General features: G+C 38.6%; 1 protein-coding gene across 1 annotated transcript in view; it reads left to right on the top strand.

Annotated features, from left to right (window-relative positions):
- igsf9bb (immunoglobulin superfamily, member 9Bb) overlaps nt 1–14,957 on the top strand; it is a 186,165-nt gene extending 171,208 nt beyond the window's left edge. Inside the window, 4 exon segments of the mRNA XM_052103778.1 lie at nt 4,064–4,338; nt 4,341–5,691; nt 9,515–9,642; nt 13,213–14,957. Coding sequence (XP_051959738.1) covers nt 4,064–4,338; nt 4,341–5,691; nt 9,515–9,642; nt 13,213–13,427 — 1,969 coding nt within the window. The 3' untranslated portion in view covers nt 13,428–14,957.
- Nucleotides 14,958–15,294: the final 337 nt, after the last annotated feature.

Here is a 15,294-nt window from a genome sequence, read left to right as displayed (position 1 = left end):
ACATAGTAATTGATAAGACTCCAGTGGTGAAATCCATATCTTCAGAAGCAATATAATAGATTTTGTTGCGAAACATCAAAATCAAAGTCCTATTTACTCTAAATCTCCACTTTCACTTTCACTTGTTGTGCCTGTTTATTTTCAAAGTGGAAGTGGAAATTTGGAGTTAAAAAAAAGGACTTAAATATTGTTATTATATTACCAATTATATTGTTTATGATTAAATGGATTTAAACACTGGAGTCAAATAGATTACTGTTTCCTTTATGTGATTTTTGGAGTTACAAAGGTCTGATCACCATTCACTTGAAAAGTATGGACCTACAGAGCTGAGATATATTTCCAAAAATCTTCTTTTGTATTCAGCAGAAGAAAAAAAGTCATAAACATCTGGGATGGCATGAGGATGTGTAAATGATAAAAGAATTTTCATTTTTGGGTGAAATATTCCTTTAATTAAACTCCACAATCAAATATAAATTCACCCAATAGGTTGCTGGACCTGGTTTGCTCAGCCAGTGAATGAGATTTGGGTGCAAATGTGAGTTTGAACTTTTTTGTGAAGCAACTCTGTTACTTTATTCTCACTTATGATGGGTCGCACTGGGTGGTCTGCTGCTTTTCCTCACTCCTGTCTACCATATATTTTCACTACTGATCAAAACCATTATATCTTTATTAAAATACCACCCTCTGTGCATTGTTCACCATGCTGTGACATGAGCTGATAAACATACAATAATAAAGTTCTTACATTCACTCTTTCTATATTTGATGACATTAGTGTTATGTTTAAAAGTTACATTATTTTCTTTCCTGCTTTATTTTAAGCTTTGAATGCATAATTTATATAATAATAATAATAATAATAATAATAATAATATATATATATATATATATATATAATATTATTTTTTGTTACTTTATGGATTGTACAAATACAAACTTTATACTGTAATTATAATTATATTTGTATTTATTTGTAAGCTGTTAAAATAAAATAGCAAAAGGTGAGCCTACTGGCTACAAAGAGGTGGCTTACCCTCTCTTTCATGTGTCTTAATCACTCAATAACATTTGTTTCAGATTTCTCCCTCCCAAGCATCCTCTGAACCACTGCCTGTATGTGGCCAACACACCCTTGCACGCCAGAGGTTAACATGCAGCGACTGCTTTTCCTGCGTGCAAATTGCTTAGTGCTTGTTATTTATTGATTTGTTTCTGGATTCAAACATTGTAATGGTCAATGTGTGAAATATTGTAGTTTATAAATGTTAAAGCTTATGTACATTTTGTTATTTGGAATTACCTTTTAGAGATATGGAAAAATAACCCTGAGCTTTAATGAAATATTCTGTGCCAAAAAGTGCATACCAGCTATTTATTGGATTAACTGTGTTATTGTAAGGCCTGGCAATCATTCTTAAATACTCAGCTTTGTATAGTCAATAAAGATTTTAAATGATCTGACCTGATATGACAACCTTTTGTTCGTTGAAGCCTAGATATAAGATGATATAGAATTTCAATCTAGTCTTTGTAGATTGCGCTAACTCATTACATTCCAGGGGAAATTAGCAAAGAAGGCCATTTAAAGGTACTGGGAATATAGACTGTTCATTGTGGTGGCTTCTACAAGGTGTTATTACATCTTTCTATCAACAGTCCTGGGGTCGTTATCTTTCATCACAATGTACAGCAACGTACTACTTGGTCAGCTGTTAAAGATAATTACAGCTAACACAACACTGAATATTTGAAGTCATATCTATTTTTTTATCCCAACAATGTTTGTTTATTTCCTGGTTGACAAGCCCTATCAACTTCAAAGTGGTGCACAAATCTGTACAAGTGTTTCACTAGATTTTTTAGTTTTTCTATTTTCGACAGATCTATTGTAATGCCTCTAAACATTTGTGAGAATAATTGTGAGAAGTTTTCCATTTCTATGCTAGTGAATCTGCTTTGTGTTTCCTGTGCTTGGCTGGGGACGAGCCTGCTTGATGGTGCACTGTGTTGTTGCTTGGAGCAGGCATAACGTCAGCACCTGGTGGTCATCAGTAGGCAGTTGTCATGGAAACCTAGCTCCATCACCACAGCCATTACAACGTGCATGCTGTAATGATTCAGCAAAAACAAATCTACAGCATTTACATGTACTGTGCATTTGTTACTGAATAAAATAATATGGCTCTAACATCTCCTGATTTTCTCTCTTGTTTTCTGGACTACTCTTGTTATTTCTCGTTGTTTGGTCAGATAAATACTCTCTTTGTCCCACATGTAATTTTTCAATTCACTTGAATGTCTTGGAAAATGTCACCATCTATGTTAAATAAGGAATTCATTATTTAATATATGTTTACAGGGCACACATAAATGAATTATTCATTCCTTGAGAAAATAGTTTTTCTGCAAACAGAATTACTTATGATATTCAAACAATGGTGTCCGGAGAGTATAAGGCCTTAACAAAAATGAGTTATGACAAGATATAGCCAGAAAGAAGAATGAAAATTCTCAAAAGATACTCTTGAAAGGAATAACATCCATAATAAATGTTATCATGAAAAGGCCACAAATGGCTGCCATACCTAAATTTAACTTTATTTGCTGGGTTAGATAACAAGGTGCCACTTAATTCCGGCCCTAAAATTGACCTGTTTAACTTCCCAAGACCTTTTAGATATAATGTTCAAACCAAAAATAAATGTGTGAATGATACAAATCATAAACAAGTCACATTTATCCCACAAACGTGGCCTGAACTAAAGGAACTTAACTAGTCATTGTGATAAAGGCCCACAAAGAGAGGAAAATTAAATTGAAGGCTTGGGGCCTACAGATTGAATTCAGAAATGTTTCAACTTTGTCAAGATAGCCCCAGAAACAGCTTGATGTCTTATTAATGGGTATGAATATACCAACAGGTTACAGGAAGGTTCTTGGTTTAATAGAAGTTAAGCTAAATTGACAGCATTAGTTGCATAATTTTGATTAAAGCAGTTCAGCAAAATACCCTGTCTGCTCCATGTAAACAAGACAGTTACGTCACCTGTCTTCTTGGTATTCTTGCAAGAACAACATGTGAAAGTTGGGGTTGTGTCATCATGACAATGAAATATAAATGTTGGATATAACTTTGTATAATTTTATCACACTAGAGTCATGTTAATATTTATTATATTTACAGTAAGTCCCGTGGCTATACTTTTGAAACTGTGGATTTTACGTTTTGTTGACTGGCCTTATTAACCTCCATTGTAAGTGCTATGTATATTAAGTTATTTACTGAAAATGCAATATTTGCTTGAAATCTTTTTTTTTTTTTTTTTTGTGGTGGTGGTGGTAGTGGTGGTCATCATTATGCTGTCAATACAGTTTAACTTGTATTGAATTACAAACATTTCTTTAACAGAGTAAATGATATAAAAAAGCAAAAAGAATTAAGCATGTTAAAATACAGTGCTAAATTCACTGGTCGACAAAATAGGTCATTGTACTAAGGCGAAGTGGTGATCTGTAGCTGCCTATGGAGGTGGTTGTTGTGATCTAGCCTGAAGTAGTTGAAGATCTGTGCTGGCAACCCCAAAGTTGTAGGTTTAAAACTTGCAAAGAGTGATTCCTGAGCTATCAGTATTTTGTCTTGAGAAAAATACCACAGGTTTCTCCAGGGACTTGTTCCATGTAATAAGTGAACTGTGATTTGCTTTGTATAAAAGCTTAATCTAAACAACAAATGTATAATTTAACTATTGAAATTTGTTAATTATATTAAAACAGTATTGTGCTCTACACTTTAATTATTTAGTTTGAAGAACCTTGGGTCCATGGTCCATCTGAGATTGTCAAAGAGAATTCCACAGAGAGGAGTGGTCTATTGTGGTGGACTTGTGAATATGTTTGAATACCAAGTATTCCCTACCATTAGATAATGGATGAGGCCTCTTGGATGAGTGATGAAACATCATAAAATGTATAACCAAGTGTAGTTTTTAATGAGCAAAAACCCCAACAAAGGTGATATAATTTACAAATTTGTCTTACTATCTCATTGTTATAGGTCATCTTCGGGGAAAATAAGTCCAGAAAGTGTCCGCTCCATAGGACCACCTTCAGAGTCCTCAGAGGATGGTTTACGAGCCAAGAAGTTTCCTCAAAGTCCTGCCAAGGAGAAGGAGCTTTCTTTATACAAGAAGACCAAGAGAGCAATAATTAGCAAGAAATATAGTGTCTCCAAGCATGAGGCAGAGGCTACCACGCCTATTGAATTGATCAGCCGGGGCCCAGATGGGCGCTTTGTCATGGATCCTTCAGATATGGAGACTCCAGTTAAGGCACGCGCATTGTGGGCTTCCCCTTCGTGGAGGAGTCTGACCTGTACCCTGAATTTCGACAGTCAGATGAGGAGAATGATGATCCGGGCCCAATGCCGCCAGTGATGGCTGCCCTCAGACCCCATCAGATCTCCCCCATCTCCTCTAGCCAGGAGTCTTATTTGCAGCCCCCAGCCTACAGTCCCCGCTTCAAGCGGCCCATGGAAGGTATGACTATCATGGAGACCAGTCGACTCCAGGCTACAGGGCAGATCCGTGGTGCTCCTCACTTTCGGGCCTTTTCCCATGGCCAGTTCTACAGCTATTTGGGAAGTCCAGGAGAACCTGAGCCTCCACCCCCCTTCTACATGGCAGACACCAGCCCTCTCAGCTCAGTAATGTCTTCACCCCCTTACCACCTGGAGGGGCCTTTTGGTCATCACACCATCCCAGAAGAAATTAGTGAGGGAGAGATTCAGCATTATGCAGTCTCTGGCTACACCCTTCCATTGGCACACCCCTCCTCTTCGCGCTCTCCAGACATCTGGCAACGACCCGATTTCTCATTTGCCACAATTGAGGGTCCTCACTTTATTTTTCCACCCCCACACCCTTTGCATCTTCATCAAGAATCTCCCCTTCCACCCCCTCTTGTTCTTCCTCCTACTGCCCTCCAGGTATCTCCTTACCCTGGTATCCTGCAGCTGAAGGCCCCAAAGAGCTGCCCTGTCAAGTCTCCCGGCAAGGTCAAGCCTCAGGGCCTTCCAGACAAGCGTTTACCTATGCAAGAGGCACAGAGTCTAGGGCAGCTAAGACACACAAGCCACGGTTTAGGTGTACCGGTATTGCCTTACCCTGACCCAGTGTCTCATATGGTTGGCCCGAGCTCATTTGGAAGCCTAGACACCCGATGGTATGAGCTGACACCCAGGCTTAGCCCCAGGCAGCCCCGTAGGATGGAACCCAGCATGGTTGTTCTCCAGCCGTCCCGTCTCTCACCTCTAACTCAGAGCCCCATTAGCTCTCATGAAGGCTCACCTGAGATTGTAGTGCGCCCTAGGCCACGCCCCAGTGTCATCCAACCCCCAATTCCTCCTGAGATGTCGGAGATCACCCTCCAACCCCCTTCTTCTGTTAGCTTCTCTAAGAGGTCCTCCCTCTCCTCCTCTCCTGCTCAAGGCCAAGGCAGCCGAAGGGCAAGTCCCAGCTATCGATCCCACATGGCATTTGCCACCTCCGCAGCAAGCTATCCGTCACAATCCCCTTCACCTCCTGTAGAAAGTGGCAACATTTTTGGGCAGATGCCAACCCAAAGGAGGACTGAGGAGGAGATCCTTCCTTCAGAACCTTCTCCACCCCAGTTATCAGCTTCAGGGTAGGTGCAATAGGCTTATAGCATGTGGACTGAAACCATGCATCATCTGGCCTAAGTGTAACATCTAGGAACTTTCTGGGGTCTCAGTGCAGCAATAACACAACAATCTATTTGACATTAGTCTAAAGCTTAAATTTGTTTACATGTGTTGTCAAGGGCAAAATACATAATTTTGCTGCTTGCCTTAAACTTAGTTTGAATAGTGTTAAAACACATGCTTTCCGAAATAAACTGCCCCAGATGCCCTGCATTATTCAAAACCATTCAAAACCATTTTCTACATAGATGAGTCATGCTGTAGTATTCTGTGCCACTAATTCTGCTTTTCATGTCAAACATCCAGTTTCATTCATAAGGTCTGTGAAGCACATTAATACACTTGTCTTAGATCAGAAGTTAACTAATTTAACCAAATGTGGTTGTGGGGTAACAGTTTCCAAGTCAAGACATGATGAATTATCTGCTTCACAGACATGGTGACAGACCTTTTAGGGCTACTTGTGTGGAGAAGTTCCATTTGAAGAATTTAAATTTAAAATGCAGTAACGAAGCCCCTAAAAAGCCTGGAATCAGAGGGATACCACCACTGGATCTCAGCCTTTCCATGCACTGTCATGCTTTACCCTGCTTTTCACCCAACAGGAGGAACCCCACATGTGCAATGCAATTGACCAATCCCAGTCCAAATGAAGCCCAATGTTTTGACCAACTCCAGGCTTTTTAGGATGACTCACAGAATGTTTGATGTGGAGGCTGAGGTTGGTGTGTCCAGCACAACAGGCACAGGGCTCCTCTCCTGTTCCAAAATAACTTGACAGCATGATTGCCTTTTCCACAATCCCCCCTCTCTCCTGCCTCCTGTCACCCAGGTCACCCCAGCTCTGACTGCCAGGGGGAGGCTTGTTGGGCGAATCGTGTTGCAGGGACTGCTCTCATCTGTTGCAATGTCGTCATCATCTTAATTAGGACATTTGGTCATTCTTAATGACTCCTGGAGTCTTTTCTGCTTTGTTTTTGATTGATCTCAGCTATCTGGGCAGCGTTGTTGTGACCAGGTCCTCTACACCACAATAGGTAAGGGTTGGATCCATGTCTGAAAGGAGGGGGGGGCAGCAGGTGGGGCTTTTATTCACCTCGTCCTTTAAAGGGGAATACAAGTCTTTGGGTCTTGCTATCCTTTAGTTTGTGACTGATGTTTCTTTTACTTTTTGACATTTAATTTGAGATAGCTACACATTTTTGTTCTGCAGTCTTGAAGCCTATATGCATTCTGGTCATAGTATGCATATGTATGTTTCCCAGTTATTGATTAAAAGCATAGATCACTTGGTCTACACAACCTCATGCTTGAGACGCAATGGAAATTATATATGTCAATAACTTATTGATTTAGTGAGGATTACACTTTTAATGCTGAAGTGTGTAACTTGAGTTGAGTGTAGCAAGTTGAGTGTGTTTTTAGGAAATAAGAAATGCAATTTTTAATTAGTTTTACTGCCATCAGCAGTCAGTTACCAAATGATGTGATCATTTCATATTTTATCAGAGCAAATTCTTGAAATGGTGTGCATTTGAAACAGACTTTTTAATTCATTTTTATCAAATATCACTAATTACAACACAACTCTTAATGTGTATCTTTAAATACACAATGTTATATCAACAACCATCCAGTAATAACTTAATTCTTGGTTCATTTTAAGTCAGATGAAGAATTGAATTACTTTTGGTTCAGTAAATGTTTTAATCACTAAAAAGAATTGGCTTATAAAAGTCCTTAGTTCTGTATGAAGCGCTATGTTTTGCAGTGTAGATTCAAAAGAACCAACTCATAAGAATAATATGTTTGGGGATTAGACTGTGCTGGTTGTGCTGTATGTTCTTGCTGTAGATTTAATGAATCAGTTCATAAGAATTATTTATTCATGAATCAGACTACACTGAACATGCTGTATGTTTCACGCTGTAGATTCAAATGAATCAGCTCATAAGAATCATTCATTCGAGAAGCAGATTGCACTGGTCGTGCTGTATGTTTCACGCTGTAGATTCAAATGATTCAATATCGATTCACTAGCTGTGTGGCAATGCCACTGAGCAGTATCAGGAAACACTATCAGAGTATATTAGCACAGTGTTGTGTCCTCATCACTGAGGACAAGAATGCATGTTTGAGAACTTGTTAATAATGATTATAAGCAGACAGGGCGGGAAAGTTGTTTGAAAACAAAATGTATTTTTGCTGTTCTATTTGGTGCAGCTAGTGGTGCAGAAATTACACACTTCAGCTTGAATTTAAATTGATTGGACTGCTTATCATGGTTTGAGATTACATAGAACCTCCTGAAAATGTGCTTCTAAATTAAGTATATAAGAAATCGCAAGACAAACACTACTCACAGAAGCTGTGCATTTTAGCTTGTCCAGAAAATAGGTGACCAGTCATCAGAATCCATCTCAAGCAGGAGACTGAGTTGCATGCTATACTTCATTTTGGGTAGATGCTTTTTATTGCTTGAAACCAATTCGAGGAATTTCATACCCATGAACCTTACAAGGATGATCAAAATGCAACATTTAAAAACATTACAGCACTTTTATTATATAAGCTCCATTGATCTAATATAAACACAGCACTTGTAAGTTTGGACTGCAGAACACCTACCGGTATCACAATCATGCAAAGCAAGTTTTCTTCCAAAACAGTTAATGCACTTCCTTTAAAATGGGTAAAGTACTGTTGGCACCAGAAAACACTCCTTTTTAAGTTGTTGCTTTCACCCAATGAAGTGCTAATCCAGAGTATTCTCCTTTAAAGTTCTGTTCCATGTGTAAAATGCCATGCATGCCATTGCTAAATATTGCTCTTCAGTTGAAAAACAAACAAATATCTGATTAAATTGTCGCATTTGTTGTCCAAGTGCTTTGTTTGATTTTTCATTATGTGACTGTTCCCAACTAGCCATTTTCCCCTCCCGCCATCTCTCCCCCTGTCAGCATGGTGAAGCCCATTGTAGACAGTATTCATGTCTATGAGCACATCTTTGACAATGCTTTGTCGCTAAGCTGTGATTTTACCCCTCTACTAATGGCCTTTAATTTCTCTCGGCAGCCTCAGCAGAAGGACCCTCTATAATGCAATTTCTGATATTTTACTGTGCATCGTGAGAGTTATGTGTGTATGTGTGGTTGGGGCAGAGTATATGGGTTGCTGGTTTAAGTGCCTCTAAACTGTATTTGGATGGGAAGAATTTTCATTCAGATTAACTGTCTAAGAATGCATTTATTTAAATTAAACATGCATTTTGAAAAATTACTTTACCACTAAAGTATTATTTTAATATGTCTTAAATTACTGTATGCTTATCCATTGGAATTACCTCAATCTATGTCATTATTTCTCAAAATTTATCTTTAAACAGATACATTATGTTGCCATACGAGGTACTGTATACATTTTAAAATTTCCTACTAATATATGATGAAATCTGACAAATATTTGCATTTTGACTTATGCTGTGTTAGCTTGAGGACTAATTAAATTAATTAAAACTTGTAGTTGTAAGACCTGAAAAGTTCAGAGTTTACCCCTCTTTCCACTCAAATAAACATTTTGTGCCATATTTATCATGCTAAACAGACTGCCTGGTCCAGAGCATTTGACTGTAACACATTTATAGGTAATCGGAATTGCCTGTAGCCCTGCACTAGCTGCAATAACTTGAGCACGGCTATGTGGTCATTACTATGACCAGTTTAACACAACTGGGTGAGCCACTATCCTTTCCCTGTGTAATGATTGTGCCTCTCTTTGCCTGCACAGAAAACGTCGAGGTGCACCAAGTGGCTCTGCAGTGTCTGAGAGGATGGAAGAACTCAGATATCAACGATTGAAAAAAGCAAAGAAAGTTGGAATCAACAATAACAACTCCAAGACCAGACAAAAGACAGGTGAGGACCAATTCACAGGCTACATTTCTGTACAAAAGTTTTAGGCACTTGTGAAAAGATTTGGATAATTTAAAAATTAATTACAGTGAGTGCTCTCTCAGATACACATGTTTCTGCAGGCATTTGTTAAACAAGCTTTAATATCATGTAATGTGGAAATGAACACATTTATCGATATTACTTAATAAAGTGAATGTTTATCACTTTGTATATCTCCCTGAGTGTTGACATGTTTGTGTGACATCATGCCCCTACATCTCGCGAAATCGGAGTTGAGAATTTCTGCACCAGCCTACAAGTTGTATTTCTGACTTCAAGGTGCATTCCAATGCACTTCTCCTAGTAGGAAGTTGTAAAATCTGACTTTCCAAGTTGAATGGAACGCAGCACTACTTTTCAAAACTTGATCTGACACTGAATTCTCAAGCAGCCTAATTTACATTTATAAAACTCCTGAAGTTGCTATAACAATGCAAAAAGCACTTCCAATTTGCTTGAAGTGAAAATCAGCCCTCCTTTCCTGTTTAATATGTTAAGCAATCACACGGTCATGCAGAACATCTCGTGTTTGTAAATCCATAAGGATTTACATCACAGCAGTGATGACAGCCGACTCCTCAGACAGCTTGATCTTACTCTTTTCGCTCTTAAATTATGTACATCACTTAAAGCGTGATTGCATCACTCAAGGCCAGCTAGAAGGCCTTGACTAGGACATATCCTAAAGATCACACCCACCAAGAACAAATAAATCAATCTGATTGGCTGATCAATCTGCCAATCTGACTTTAGTTGCACATGCATTTGCACCGTTGAGGGATTCTGCAGAAATTCTGAAGGCCTGACAGGGTGGAACTCAGATTCACGCGCTGCTTCGGGCATGCGATTTGTGAAATAGTTGTGACACTTCGCTTGAAAGCATCAAGGAATAAATTCTAACTGGATAGACTATTCGTTTTTTTCTATTTGTTTGTAGATTCATTAAGAGTGAAATGCAATTAAAAATACATAGGCAAAAAGGTGATTGAGGCTTTGCTGGCCCAGAGAATTCTCCACAGCATGGTGGGTGTGTGGGTTGTTCAAACAAAAAGCAATATTTTGATTAGGGATGTCAATTTTCAGACATTTTCATAATCGATCATTATGGAAATTAACAATCAATTAATTGTTAAAGTTAATACTGCAAATGAAGACGTGCCAGTTGCGTTCCCACTGGCACTTCCAGTGCTTCATTGTGCCTCCTAGGTGCTTCCTTGGGGCCATTGGCCAAACCCCCTGGCCCACCATTCACCCTTGGGCCAAAGAAGGCCATCTGGGGATTGATTCATGGGCAATGTCAAAAGTGAAGTTTAACTGAGTCATGTCAGAGGTTTCAGCATCGAGATTCACCTATTCCAATTTTTCATTCACAGAGAATGGAGAATCGTCAGTACTGGTCAGTAATTGTGCAACGTCAGATCAATGCGTCGTCTACTAAACGAAGACATGATTAAGTAAATTGTCGCCAAACTTGCCAAGTTGTGTATCCAGCGCACAAAAAATACAAATAAATTGCTGGCACAGTACAAATCCGTGTTCATTTCGTGGGCTAGCTAGTTTCCAGTGTCTAAAACCTCAGCTTTAGTTTCCCTCTTGCTTGTGAAATGGGCAGGTTGTATGATGTTGGCACCAGGGCGGCGTATTAAGGGCAGGTTTTAGGGCAACGCTATGGGGCTATTGTCCTGATGGTGGGAATGCAGATTGATTTAGGTCTTGCTGCTCGACGTCCGAGGCTATTGGCCCTGGCTGAATAGTTGATAGCCCTGGCTAGCACTGGCCCGTTAGTGAAAAATGGCTAGTGAGCCCACTTCATCTTCATCAATCAATCAATCAATATTTTATTTATTAATATTTTAAAAACAACCATGGTTGACCAAAGTGCTTTACATGGTAAAATGGTTATTACAGGAAAATAAAACATACAAACAAAGTAGATAAAAATACAATAATATGAAGATAAAAGAAGTCACAATAATTAAAGAGTATTGAAAGCCAAAGAGAATAAATATGTCTTTAGAGTAGACTTGAAGGTTGAAATTGAGGGAGCGAAGATCTCAGTGTTCTAGATGAAGTATATGGCTGAAGCAAGTCTGACAGATATTTAAGGGAAACATTATGTAGTGCTTTGTAAACAAACAGTAAAATTGTATTGTCAATTGTGTACTTGACAGGAAGCCAGTGCAAAGCTATTAGAATTGGTGCAACTGACTCATACTTGCAAGTCCCTGTGATAATCTGGCAGCTGCATTTTGTACCAGCTGTAGACGAGAGAGGAAAGACTGAGACACACTGTAGTACAGTGAATTATAATAAACTAAATGAGATGTTACCAAAGCATGAATCACAGTTTGAAAGTTGCGCGTGGATAAAAAAGGTTTTACTTTAGTAAGAAGGCGAAGATGAAAAAAGCATGACTTTACAACCTCACTAATTTGTTTATAAAATTTTTAATTGGTATCAAATTGTACACCCAGGTTCCTGGTGCATTGTGTTTTAGATGGGGCAAGAGAACCTAGGTCGAGGTCAGCAGCACAATTTTCCTTAGGCCCAAATAAAATAATTTCTGTTTTATCTTCATTTTGGTTCAGGAAGTTATTTGCAAACCATAACTTAAACTCTTGTAGACAGTCCAACTAGGGTTGTAAAGCTAATGTATCATTATGTTTTAGTGGAAGATAGATCTGAGTGTCGTCAGCATATAAATGAAAAGCAACTGTATTTATTAAAAATAAAAGCGAGAGGGAGCATATACAGGGAGAACAACACCGGACCAAGGATTGATCCCTGAGGAACTCTACATTTGAGAGTTATGTTAGAGGAGGAGTGATGGCCAATGCGAACACTGAACCACCTATTTGTCAAATAGGAGCGGAAACACTTTAATACAGTACCACGAAGGCCCACTGCTAAGAGAGCCAACAAGATATCATGGTCAACCAGATCGAATGCAGCACTCAGGTCTAACAAGACTAAAGCCATGGATTTCCTTGAATCAGTCTCGGTGAAAATATCGTCCATCTGTGCGTCTTCTTCTGTGATGTGAAGACGTGACATGCAGCGCACAAGTGCCTTTTAGCAGCGGAATGACTGTATACCTGTATGACCTTTTCAACATCTGCTGGCATGATTACTGAACGCATTTGTCCTGAAATTAATTAATCAACAATCGATAAGCTTAGTCGATCAAATTATTGATGACAATTAATCGATTCATCATTAACACACCTAATTTTGATAAAACCACAGAGCCACAGTGTGTACAATTTTCTGGAATATCAGTCAAGGAATAGCTTACTTTTAGTTGTCTCTGTATGTTAAACTAGGATAGGACAAATAATTTTACTATTGAATAAATTACATATCTTTAAGCACAGTTTTTCTTAATTTTCTAATGATTCAATTAAAAAAGACCTGATTAAAATTATTTTAATAAATAACGAAATCGGTTCAAATTAAGGAAGTTGTTTAATGGACTATCTCTGCTAACCTCTGACCTTTGCCTCTTCTCCTCTGCTTGCTTTGTGTATACAGCTGTGCCCCCCTCTCAGACCCAGCAGCCCCACGCCTCTCAGGTCCTCCAGCCAGAAGAAGCTCTCTACCTCCGCAAGAAGAAGAAAAAGTTGACCCGCCAGGACCCTTACACCCGCTTCTCTGCTCTGCTGTACCGTCGCCCACCCCGAGAAGACCAGAAAGCCATTTTGGCTAGTATGGACACATTAGACCCAGACCACAGCACTCTCCTGTGAAGTCCCAGAGAATAGGCCACTCTCCCCCCAAACTCTGAGCTCCTTCCACCATTGCTCAGCCAGCCAACATCTTCATGTCCACACCTGACTTCAATGGTTTATTCCACCTGTCTGTTCCTTTATTCTTACTACCCTGCTGTAAAGTCTGGCTTAGTCCAACATTTATTTTATTTGGGTTAGTACTGGTTTGATGCTGGTCTAGCTGCTGGACCAGCATATCCTTTCAGTTCATCATAAATACCTCATTGGTGAAGCTGGCCCAAGCTCGACCAAGGTATTCTTGCTGGTTAAGCTAATTCAAGAAGCCTGGCGAACAGCAACTGCAACTTTTCAGCAGGGTATTTGATAGATTGATAATGCTGTTGGTAAGTGGTCCAGGGTTTTGCTACAGTGCATTAACCCTGCATTCAGAATGATTGATCATCTTTAGCTTTTTAAAAAGAATATTGCTTTAACTTGTATTTTGGTTGTAGTTTCTCTTATCAGATGGTGCATCAGCATTTAAGTTCCAGCCTCTCTCCGTATATTTCACTAGATCACAGGGTTTTCATAGTTAGGCCAGATATACCTCAGTCACCTCAAGCTCATCTTCTCAATACTGCTGTACTGACAAACACAGTACTGGTTACTGTTTAAAATGTTCTTATATTTTGACTTATTTTGTTCCACAAGGCAAATTTCGAACATATTAGCTAGCTACACAAGAAATTATTTTGATTTGATTGATGTGGATCTAGGTATGAATTTGCATTCCGTATTGTAATATGCATTAGTAAAGTAATGTTTCAAATCTTTGAAAGCGCCATGACTGTTTGTGATGGTATGCCATAAAATACTACAAAAAATATGTAGGATATACATAAATAGTAATGTAGAATTAATTTATGTGTGCGTGTGGGATGTTGTTAGTGTTCTCTACTCACATGCTCTGTCTATTTACTCCCTCTAGAATATGATTATTTGAAGATAAAATAGAAACACTCTTTACAAAGCACAATGAAATATGTATCTCTTAGGAATAGGAATAGTTCACCCAAAAATGAAAATTCTCTCATAATTCACTCATGCCATATCAGATGTTTATGATTTTCTTTCTTCTACTGAACACAAACGGTGATTTTTTGAATATTTCAGCTGTGTAGGTCCTTGCAACGCAAGTGAATGTTGACCAGAATTTTGAAGCTCCAAAAGCACATAAAGGCACCATAAAAGTAATCCACAAGACTTGAGTGGTTAAATCCACATCTTCAAAAGTGAAATGATAAATTTGGGTGAGAAATAGATCAGTAAATAAGTGCTTTTTTACTTTATATCTCCACTTAAACTTTCACATTCTTCTTCTTTTATTTTTGGTGATTCGTATTTTTCATGCATACCACCACCTAATGGGCAGGGAGGATAATTTATAGTGAAAACATGGATTTGTTTCTCATCCACACCTAAAATATCACTACTTAACATATAGGTTTAACCACTGGAGTCATATGGATTACATTTATGCTGCCTTTTACACTGTTTACTTGCATTGTGAGGACCTACAGAGCTGAAATAATCTTCTAAATATCTTTGTTTGTATTCAGGAGAAGAAATAAAGTCACACACATCTGGGATGGCATGAGTGTGTGTGTGAGAAAATGATGAGACTATCCCTTTAAAGCTGAACACAGGGACAGATAGTGGCTTGTATTGCAGCTATTAGGGAAACAGTTAACATTTAATGAAAAAAGTGTAATTTTTAAATAAACATATATAAACCAATAACAATTACACCAGAAGCTGCTATATCCTTATGACCTTTTTTTTAACACAAATTTGCACTGAAGCAAAACCTTGGTAATGACTGTGATGTGACATTTTTATTTTATGC

The sequence above is a fragment of the Xyrauchen texanus genome, chromosome 34 (assembly GCF_025860055.1).
Source record: "Xyrauchen texanus isolate HMW12.3.18 chromosome 34, RBS_HiC_50CHRs, whole genome shotgun sequence".
NCBI classification, from domain to species: Eukaryota; Metazoa; Chordata; class Actinopteri; order Cypriniformes; family Catostomidae; genus Xyrauchen; species Xyrauchen texanus.
Note: the sequence above shows the minus strand (reverse complement) of the source record. Positions and strands in the feature narration are given on the sequence as shown.